The 10,268-nt window shown below is 50.8% G+C and overlaps 2 protein-coding genes across 3 annotated transcripts in view; one reads left to right on the top strand and one right to left on the bottom strand.

Annotated features, from left to right (window-relative positions):
- The first annotated feature begins 26 nt into the window (after window positions 1-26).
- CHCHD5 (coiled-coil-helix-coiled-coil-helix domain containing 5) lies at window positions 27-1,815 on the top strand. The gene is made up of 4 exons (XM_075076010.1): window positions 27-163; window positions 250-390; window positions 510-661; window positions 1,355-1,815. The coding sequence occupies exons 1-3, from the start codon at window positions 42-44 to the stop codon at window positions 658-660; spliced, it is 414 nt and encodes a 137-aa protein (XP_074932111.1). The 5' UTR covers window positions 27-41; the 3' UTR covers window position 661; window positions 1,355-1,815.
- A 7,488-nt stretch (window positions 1,816-9,303) lies between these two features.
- Window positions 9,304-10,268, bottom strand: part of LOC142048805 (LIM homeobox transcription factor 1-alpha-like) — a 28,050-nt gene continuing 27,085 nt past the window's right edge. For both annotated transcript variants that reach the window (XM_075076007.1, XM_075076006.1), the window contains 2 exons: window positions 9,925-10,083; window positions 9,304-9,553 (listed from right to left, as the gene is read on the bottom strand). In XM_075076007.1, coding sequence (XP_074932108.1) covers window positions 9,399-9,553; window positions 9,925-10,083 — 314 coding nt within the window. In that variant the 3' untranslated portion in view covers window positions 9,304-9,398. The remainder of the gene's footprint in view (window positions 9,554-9,924; window positions 10,084-10,268) is intronic.

The raw sequence follows: 10,268 nt of genomic DNA, 5'->3' as shown, positions 1-10,268 counted from the left end.
CGCAGTAGGCAGGAGGAATCACCGCCTCCCCGTCACTGCGCATGCGTCGCACCGTGCGGCTGGCCGACCCCCACGGCACAACGCATGCGCACAGGGACCTAGCGGCGTCGGCGCATGCGCACAGCGGCAGTACGGGCGGGAGCACCGGTGGCGGCGGCGGCATGTGAGTAAGCGGCGGCGGCGGCGGGGGGACCGGGCCGAGGTAGGCCGCGCTGCCCCCCCCCCGTTAACTTTGCTGTCTCCTCTCAGGCAGGCGGCCTTGGAAATCACGGCACGTTACTGCCGCAACGAGATGGACCAGTACGGGCGGTGCGTGGCCGCCAGCCCGGCCTCTTGGCAGCGCGACTGTCACGGGCTCCGCCTCAGCATGTCCCGTTGCGCCGCCGCTCAGTGAGTGCGGGAGGGATGGGGCCGGGGTTGGGCCTCCCGTGTTGGGCCTCAGGAGGGTTGGGCCTGTCGGTCGGGCCGTGCGGCGCCCCGGGAGCTGAGGGTTCGGTGTTATCCCGCAGCCCGATCGTGCAGCAGATCCGCCAGGACTGCGCGGAGCCGTTCGCCGCCTTCGAGCAGTGTCTGAAGGAGAACCAAGCCTCTGTCATGAACTGCAGCGAGCATGTCAACGCCTTCCTGCTCTGCGCTGACCGGGTGAAGCTCTCCACGTGAGGTGAGCGGCGGGCTGCCGAGCGGGGTTGCTTTCCCTCAAGACCTCCTCCTGACAGCTACTCTCCCCGTCTGCTTGGAAACTGCTTGTTTAAACAGCCAGAGTGGAATAACACAGCCCAGAATACACACAGACCCGCGTGTTTCTCCCACCCACTTTCCGTTCCTGTCTCTGTAAACTCAGACTTAGCCTTCTCCAAAAAATACAGAGCCGGGGAAGCGTATCTAGGCTAAAAGTGCGGTAATTCACTGGCGTGGATTGATGGGCTGTAAGTGATGTGCGTGTGGCTGTTACAGACGTGAACACAACAGTGTATTTCTCCAAACGGGTTGGTCGTTCTCAGTGTCGGACTAAGCCGATACCCTGTGGCGAAAGGCTCTGGGAGGAAAGCAGTCTTGCTGGGGTAAAGTTATGGGTTTTGTCTAAATCTGTTAATCAACCTGATCGTTGGTTTTGTACCATAAAATACACAGAATGGCTTTGTTGGGGTAGGTCAGCTTGCAGCGCTCTGCTAAAGGTCTCGTAAAGATCGATGGGGCAAGGTTGAAGTAAATAATATGTTATTAAGCGTCCAGAGATCACCTGAATGTGACATACTCCCGTGACCTGCTGTCACAATCTGCTGTGCCTCATAACTAGGGTGCTGCATACGTACGGAGCCTACCTGATGCTTTTATTTGTGCTGTTTTTTCATAGGGGAACCTTGGAATTAAAATTCATCTTCAGGAGTGAAGGAAAAATCTTTCTGTACTCTGGAGTATCGTTCCAATGCTTGGTTGGGTTGGTTTTTCCCCTCTGAAAAACGAAGCGCAGCCCCGTGATGTGGTTTGCTTGGTTCTGGTCATGCTACGCTTGTCTCCAGCAGAGAGCTGGATTCTGACCGGGGTGTCGGAGCATTCCTGATCCGTCGGCACTCGTGTGCTGATAACGCTGGGTTTTGGCTGCTGAGTTGCCTCTAAAAACTTTTTATCAGTAAATAAATCACAGAACTGTGTTGAAGCGACACCAAAGGATCAGCAGCAGCCTGCAGATGTGCTTGAATAAGAACTGAAAGCTTAAAATCAGCCCCTACCTCTTTTTCTGCGGTCTGTATTCTTCGAGAGTTCCTTTGATAATTAAGCAAAAAATTTTCCTTCGTCCCAATAAAAAAAAAAACCCAACACTTTTCAAGATCCAACGCCAGTTCTGGCTTTTCCCACTGATGATGGAAGCTGCCCTCTGAGCTGGACCCACTCCAGGGACATTCCTTTGGCTGTAAATGTCCCAGTTTGACCCCCTTGAAAACATCCTGTGCAGCTCCCAATTTTGGGGGTGCTGTGAGGGGTTGTAGCCCCGGGCCTTCTGCTGGTTTAGAACAGCAGAGGGAGTCTTCCCACTGGCAGAGACGGCAGAAAAACTGCGGACTTCCGAGCGCTGACGGCTCTATCGACAGCGCAGCAGAGATCTTCCAGTGCAGGGGGGTGGGGGGGCACCTCCGTTGTTCTTAAACAGGGGAACAAAGAGCCCAGCTCTAAGGAGAGGTTGTTTCTGGGCTGTAACTAGTGGGAAAGAAATTAAACCAAGAAACAATAGATGGTCTGGCGAGGTGTGGATTAAGACCTGGGGCTCAGGAGATTTGTGAGCTCTTCTGTGGAGGGAGAGCTCTGAGGCGCTGCGATCTAGGAGCCGTGGCTCTGCTCCCATGTGCCGTGCCTGAAAATCACTGTAGGTCTGTTTAATGTGCTGTCTGTCAGCGGGACTGAGAATCTCTCCCAGCAGAAGTTTAAACCTTGGAAAAATCCCTTTGGGCTACTCAAGGCCTGGTACGAGGAAGGAGAAATGAGCTTCTATGACCTAGTTATACAAACATAGCTTCGGAGGAGCAGCTTTGTTGCTGGCTGGGGTGGGAACTTGGTCTTCCAGAAAAGTTACAGGGAACCAAACCCCAACGTTTTCCAGAGGCGTGCGGGGAGCAGGCGACACGCAGAAACTATTGTGTACCCCGCCAGCAGAGCCTTTGTCTGGAAGTACAGCACAGCTTTGCTGTGTTTGCGAGGGGGTTTTTTTGTACCTCTCGGAGAGGGTGAGGCGTGGACCGGGAAACTTGGCTTCGACCTGGTTCCCAGGGGTTCTTACCCCCTTCCTGGGACACATTAATCCTTATTCGTCTTTCAGCCAGGCATAAGTCCAAGCGTTTGCCTTTGAGCCTGTGGTGGTTGGCAAACATCGCTTGCGTTTTCCAGTTGGGCAGAGTTTAACTCCTTTGGGGAGAGGGACAGCAGATTTAAGTCGATCTGTTCCAGTTTCTAGCGGAGCCCGAATCACAAAGCTGGCTGTCGGCATCGCTGGCGTCTGTCTCGTAGAGGTGGCCACATTTCAGCAGTGACGGGAACACAGGAAGATGCTGGGGTCACGTCTAAAAACAGATGCACGCTCGCAGAAAACTCTTTGTTTCCCTTTATCAAAGGCCGTGTGTTTGAAACGTAAAGAGCAGTTTTATCTTCTGGCAGAAAAGTTGGGAGAAAAAAAGGGACGGTGGCTTTGCTTCAAAATTAATTTAGAGAGGGGGCAAGTGCTACCAGAAAAGGAGGATAAATCTATTTTTAGTGAGTCTTTTTTGAGTTTTATTTATACCAGGCAGCTCCCCATTAGTCATAAATATCTGTGGTGCGAATAGCTTTATTAAGGATGCCGTTATACAGGAGCGAAGGTGCTTTACATGTTGTTGACATTGTATTGAAATGTCAGCCTGTCAGCAGAAAAGCCATTTTTCATTACGTTTAAGGTGCACTGGGCCCCCTCTTAAGCCCAGTTATGCCTCCTCCTTCTCAGGAGCCTGAGCCACTCTATTATTACTTGCTCTAACACATTAACCACTGAGCTGCCAGGCACTTGCCGTTGTCATCGATGAGCCAAACTGGCACGGGGTTCAGTTAACATGTTACTAAGGCAGAGGAGGGAGAGGAAGATGCTGCTTCATCCTGTTTCCGTGTGCAATCGAGGGGAAAAGTGCTTTCTGAGGCAATGTTGGGCAGCGGCAAGTTTTATTCTGAATAAAGAACGTCCTCGTACATCTTTCACTATGTGCGTAATGTAAATGTAAAATAACCTTGTGTAGCAGGGAATGGCGGAACCTTCCGTGGCGGGAAGTATTGTGGTGATGGTCACTACCTGCACTTGTCGCCTTCCTCAGTTCACCAGCTCCCTCGGAAGTTTCTAGATTAAATCAACTCGTAGCCCGGGGAAATTTGGCAAATTTCTTTGTGAAAAGTGAAAGGAGTGCCAACCATTTTCTTCCCTTCAACTGGATGTGCCAGGTAACGACTAGGAGAAGGCGGGGAGTATTCTCTTGCTTTCCCCTTAGCCTTGAAGCAGTCAGGAGCTAGACGGGCAGTACTGCATGATTAATCAGTTTCATCCTCGCGTAGGCAGAGGGGCCTAAGCCTCTTCAGGTGCGCGGCACAGAGCAGGAGTTCTGCAGCTCTTTCTGACTGCATGGGCTACCTGCTCTTGCCGGTTGCTGGAATAAAACCGGCGTGGCAATTACAGCTATTTCTGGCATTGACAACCGTAAAGGAAGGGCTGCTGTGGATCCTACTTGTTTGGATGCATGGCAGCAGCTGGAAATAAGGCAAAGCCATACACAGAGGGTGAGCGGGCGTCCCTGTGAGTGTCGGGAAAAGCTGCTATTTCCAAATCCAGCTGTTGGTTTTTTGGGCCTGTCACTGGAAATACGTAGGACGAAAAGCTAAAAGGAGCATCGGTTGCTCCGGTATCTTTCACAAGGTGTAGACTGGCAAGGGAGACCTCTGAAAACCTGAGAAGGAAACAGGAATTGGGACCCAAGGAAGCATTCACTTCATTTCTTGTACCACAGGATTATGATACTGTCTCGTACCGCACTGACTAGGACAGGCATGGAGGCAAGTGCGGGAAGCTGTTAGGGCAGTTACCGGCATAAAGCTAAACAAGGGAATAAAAGTCCTCAGGCAGTCAATCAAACTGGTAGGTTCAGCTTTATCTCCAAAGGCTGCAAAGAGATTCAGCTAAACGAATGCCAAGTGGCTGAGATCAATAAGTGAATAAGCCTGCATTTCCCAGAGCGGGAGACTTGGAGGGGCGGGGGGGAAGACTGAGCGCAGGATTTGGATAGATTGGTCCTCTCACATCCTCCCAAACACAAACCCGACCACAAATCAACACTAAACCCCTGCAGTACCAGGGAGAAGAACCCAAAGAAGCAAGTTCTAAGATGGTTGAGAGAGCAGTGTCAGGCTTGTGTAGGCATTCTTGCTTGGGGGATAACTATTGCAAAGGATCCTTCCTCCACACGTTGTGTCACTATAGTCCTTCCATTTTGTCTCTTCTGCCATGGGCGTTGCCATTCTCTGCTCGGTTTCTACCTCCTGGTTCTCTGTTTTCTCCGCTTTTCATTGTTCTCGACTCTTGTTTTCGGTCAAATGTGCATTTTGGCTGGTAGTTAGGGAAACTGGATGTCAGGTTTTTTTCTCTTTTAACTTAGCCGCTGTCTTTCTGTGTGGCCTTGGAAACTAGTCATAACGTGTTCTCTGCCTCTGTTTACTTGTCTCTGAAATAAATAACACCTACTTGGCTGGGGAGTAATGAAGGATAATTAATTAATGCATGCAAGGAGTCCTGAGGTCCTTCACTCAGAAAAAGCCAAGGATCATTAGGTTAGTTAATTCTCTGCTTTGTTTTTCCTCCATTTCTTCTTGGTTTAGATCCCTCAGAATGTGAAGTTAAGTGTGTCAGGGCTTTTTTTCAGCCTGTTGCTTTAACTCCTGTTGATGTCACTTTTCCTTTCAAGTGGAACTTTAAAACCAATAAGGTAAATTACACACGATCCTAGAATGAGGAACTAACAAAAACATCTCTTTAATTTTTCATCCAGAAAATATTCTCGTTTTACACTCTGCTTCTCTTACTTAAAGGAACCATAAATCAGCGTGTTCCTTTGGTGTCTGCAGTCACAGGGAGAGATTTAGTGCTGCTGGCAGGCCCGGGTCTGAAATGGGCAACTGTCGAGGGCAGAGCGCTGTACGGAGCCACATTCCATACACACACACGCTTGCTTTACTTGGCTGTCGTCCAGGTGGGTTTTTTCCGAGTCCCTCGTGAACACGAGGGAAATCGTGTGGGCAGAGGGGAGCGTTTTTCATCTCATGGTCACTCTGTCGCCTTGACTGGCTTTTAGTCACCTTTATTCTCCTGTCTGCAAAGACAGGAGAGAAACACATCTGGGCATTTCAGAGAGCTGCGGGCATTCCCTAACCCTCCTTCTCAGCAAATACGTTGGCATGTCACAGCCAAGGACCTGCACCTCCCTGCTCAGTGAGAGCGATTGTTCTGTCTCTTGACCATGCAGAGCAAAACGGGAGAGCCAAAAAGCGTGGGTGCTGCCCAAGGTGCGTGTGGTTCTGTTCCTCGCTCTGCTGCAGAGCGGGCTTAGCCTCTTGCTGCTATTATTTCCTCACCGGTACACATTCCCCAAGCCCTACGATAGCCGCGAGCGTTAATTCACTGGTGTCCGGGGGTGCTTTGGGATGCACGCTGATACCCCGTGGCTTCCAAAGGGTCAGATCCCTTCTGCGTACGTACACAAGCTACTTCTGCCTCTTCCCACGTAATGCCCCCCCCGGCACTCCTGTCGCTGTCTCCCCAGCTCTCTTGTCACTGCAAGAAGACTTCCAGCCACAAGAAACGGTTGGGAGTCGATTCACCTGCAGTCACTGAACTCTGATACCTGGCTGTCGATGCTAAGAGCAGCTCTATCCTTTGCCAAGAGAAGCAGCAGGACTTGCTTGGCAAGCCTGATAGCTTTCTGGGCGCTGACAGTGTCAGCTGGGCTGCTTAGCGTCCGCTTTTCTGCTCATTTGAGGCAGAATCTGCGCTCAAAACTGGGGAGTACCTGCAACCTGAGAGGGGATCATTTCTTCCCTTAGCTATAGGGTTTGAATTTTCATCACTGGCTCTTGTACTCAAACTCTCTTGTCACTATCAGACTCCTTCGCGTCGGTAGCTCCAGGTCTAGCGCAGCTCTTCACCGGATTTATTTATTTGCATTGGGATTCTAGTTCCTCTTGCACCTAGCTGCCTCCTGCTAGCGCGTTTGCCGGCTCTATTAAGGTACGAACAGCCGCCAACGCTAGATACTCCTTTGCTCCAGGACACCAGGTTCCTGGGAAAGGTAACGGACGGGCCGTCCTCCTGAGGAGCGCGGGCCAGCCTTCGCGGGGCTGCAGGGAGCCAGCTGACTGCTCGTGCGTGCGCTTCGACTGACTGTGCTGAGGCAAGCTTCACATTTCCACTTACAGTTTGCTTTTTTTTTGTTGTTGTTGTTTTTATTTTCAAACGTACATGCAAAAAAAAAAAAAAAAACCATCGGCACATCACAGCACTAGAGCACAAGGAAGAGAGGGTGGGGGTTCAGTGGGTGAAGCTGGCTCTGGTATTTGGGAGAAACATTGATTTGCACATAGTTCACTGTAACATTCTCTTAAAACTTTGCCTAAACTGAGACCGCCTCTAGTGCAGGAGCCTCTAGAAGTAACATACAGCTTTAGGAGTTTTCCCGTTTCGATTCTTAGGGGTGGATGACCACGCAACAAAGGTGGGAGTCACCCAGCGGCAGCAGCTTCGTCTAGAACTTGTCTATCTGGGCAAACATATGTCATAAATAGTTGTTTCTGCGAAAGGCTCCCCCTCCCCTCATAAAAAGAAATGTCAAAGTGTCTGTAAGCTATGTACACGACTGCCTTCTGGGGAGAGACATTGATACTGAGAGCGAAGGCAAGTCCAGCTACAGAACCCGGCACTAAACGCAACGGGAAGTGACTGCACATCAGCACGTGTCACGTTCACACAGCTTTATTAAAGGTGAAGCAACGGCCGAGGGATCTTTATAAGGGCTGTGGCTCTGTTACACGTCATTCTTTAGGTCAGGTCTCTATAAGTAGTTGAGAAGGTGAAAAATCCTAATAAAAAGCAAAACGTATCATCTCCTTTCATCCCCAAATCCAGGATTATGTAGTTCCTGGGAATCTTCCTCTGTAACGGCAGACAACAAAAATTAGCCATTTCTTTTTGTTTGTTTGTTTCATTTGAGAGACTACACACCTTTGAAATCAGACTGAGAAGCCTGTGGAGGCTTAGAAGGAAAACACCACATACAGAAACATCAGTCAGCCAGGTTTTTGGGTTGCACCGCTCCAGACTCGCAACTCTGGAGGTCCAAGATTTAAAAATAAGTCCTTATTTCCTTTGGAAGTTGCTTGCCTGTTGTTCAGTTCAAATAGACAGGGGCAGGTCAGTTCTGGAGGACGGTACTCCTTCAGCTGGCATGCTGCAGGCAGGCTCATGGGAAAGCCCGACCTTTCCCGGAACACCGGCAATCCTTCACGTATACAAAGAACAAAATCCCAGGTTTGGGTCTTCAGCAGGAGAATAAAGAATTTCCCTTTGGTAACAATTCAGGCGTCCATTCTCTGCTCTCTCTTTCTTGCCCTTTTTTGTGGGTACGCATATTAGTGCCCACCTGCTTCTCGTAACTCGCCTGCCTCGTGGCATGATGACGGGTAAGAGGACATGGATTATTCCTTTCGGCCCTCAGTGGAGACACCCTTTTCTCTTGGCTGAGTCCTGACGTCACCCCGGGGTTGCCCTCGAAGCAAAAACTAACCTCTTGGAGTTAAGTGACTTGGCGGGGATGTGTGGTAGCGTAACACAATCCAGTTTCTTTCTCTCATTGCTTGTGGGAGGGAAGCGAGTGCTGGGATGCCTTGAGTGGACCGGGAGCACAGTCAGGGTGGGAAATCCCTCTGTGGACAGACCGACAGAGCCAGGGCTTTCTAGCAGGGATATTTTTAGAGTAAAAGCGTTTCACTTTGCTGTTTTAAAAAAGAAACTGGCAGAAATTAGTGTGGCTGGCAGCTGTGATTTTGTGAGAATACGTCTTTGGTCTGTCCAAACAGGGAGTAAAACTGCCCCTTCAGAAAAAGACAGACGTAAAGGTGATAGAGAACTCACTGTGGGTGTGTTAGGCTTCTCTTGGCACCCCTGAACACGACAGAGGATAAATATTCTGTTGTTTCTTGAAGCAGATACCCGAGCGTAGCCGTTTCAACCAGGGGCCAAACTAGTGTGCATTTCCCAAGTGTCAAACATGAAAAAAACCTGTCCTGGTCCGACTGGTCGACAACCGTGAAGAAAATCTCTGAAGCAGCAGCGGCATCGTTTAGAGATGCCTCAGGACCTTGGATTTTACTGTTGAAAATTAACCTTGTCCCGTGAAGCCTGTATCTGGATTGGGAAATGAGGCAAAACGGCACAGCGAGCAGCTCAGCTGTGACCGAGGCTGGAATAAATGGAGTTCTTGTGGGAAGGGCACCTCCTACTTCTAGGGGCAGCTCTGGTTAGCTTGGCCAGTCTTTGTTTGCAGGACATAATGCTCAAAAGCTTAAACACTGGACAAACCGCTAAAGTTACAGCTAAACAACATCATACCATCGATCTACTCGTGGCTAGAAAAAAGGAGAGAGGCGATCCAAAGTCCTTCAGGCTGTGAAAGGTCTCCGTGTATTAGTGCTTGTATGTGTGGCAGACCTAGTTGCCTCCTCCGTTGTGCAGTGCTCAATGAATGTCTCTGAAGGTCTCAGTCTTGTTTCTTCTCCCTCGCCCTCATTCTGAATTTGAAGCAGCATCCATCCGAGATACTCATGAAGAGTCGGGAGCTTTTCTATGGTCAGGATGTGAAGTAGGAGCTCTGCATGGAGTAGAGTCGGTCAATGGGGTTGCCCACGCGGGCTTGGAGGAGGTTGGCTTCAGCCGTTGACAGCAGGCAGTCTCCCAGGTGGCTGATGCTGTCACTGTCCATATCGTGAAAAACTCCTTCTGAGTCTAGAAGAGGAAGGAAAAGGAAATGAGTGTGAACGTGGCACGAGCATGTCATGTTTCACCTGGAGCCATGGTCACCCTGAGCAGGGATGAGGTGAGCCCCACACGTACAACCAGCTTTAGGCATAACTCTTTCCTCCCTCACCCAACCGTTTCGTGTTGGATGGAGGTAGGACCCCAGCCTCGCTCCCCAGCCCCTAGCAGAGCTCGGTCGGAGGCTCCGGCCTCACCCAACCTCTGGGAAAGGCTCTGCGCCAAGTCCCAGTGTGCTGCTGCCTTCGCCAGCGGTCACAGCGGAGTTGGCTCGTCACGACTTGGACTGCTACGTGCGGCTTGGACGCAGAGACAGGATAATCTCCACACCGCGCTCCTACCGTAGGGGTGCAGGTGGTCTCCTGGCAGCTGGGGCGGCGTCAGCCCTTGTCTGTACAGGTCTGTGCTGTAGCCGTTCTGATCCAGGGGCAGCAGCTGCTGCTGGGGGATCCTGGGGTAGGGGACCATGAGCCCATCCAGGCCGTGAACGCTTGCGCCGTCTAAAGACACAACCAGGGGGATGGGTTGAAGCAAAGGGTGCGCAGCGCGCTGTGGGGCAGCGCTGTCGCCATCACGTTATTCATGTGGCTGCAGCAACGTTTGGCGGTCTAACTCGGGACCAGCGCTGCACGGTACTAGGCTCTGAGCATCCACGCAACAGAAAAACCCCGTCACCCTCTCAAAA

The sequence above is a fragment of the Phalacrocorax aristotelis genome, chromosome 28 (genome assembly GCF_949628215.1).
Source record: "Phalacrocorax aristotelis chromosome 28, bGulAri2.1, whole genome shotgun sequence".
Taxonomy (NCBI): Eukaryota; Metazoa; Chordata; class Aves; order Suliformes; family Phalacrocoracidae; genus Phalacrocorax; species Phalacrocorax aristotelis.
This window is presented reverse-complemented; position numbering and strand designations above follow the sequence as displayed.

Excerpts from the sequence above, each read along its gene's own strand:
- CHCHD5 (XM_075076010.1), top strand. The coding sequence starts at position 42 with ATGCGTCGCACCGTGCGGCTGGCCGACCCCCACGGCACAACGCATGCG. Across the intron at positions 164-249 it reads ACCGGTGGCGGCGGCGGCAT|GCAGGCGGCCTTGGAAATCA; the intron begins GTGAGTAAGCGG and ends GTCTCCTCTCAG. Across the intron at positions 391-509 it reads TCCCGTTGCGCCGCCGCTCA|CCCGATCGTGCAGCAGATCC; the intron begins GTGAGTGCGGGA and ends GTTATCCCGCAG.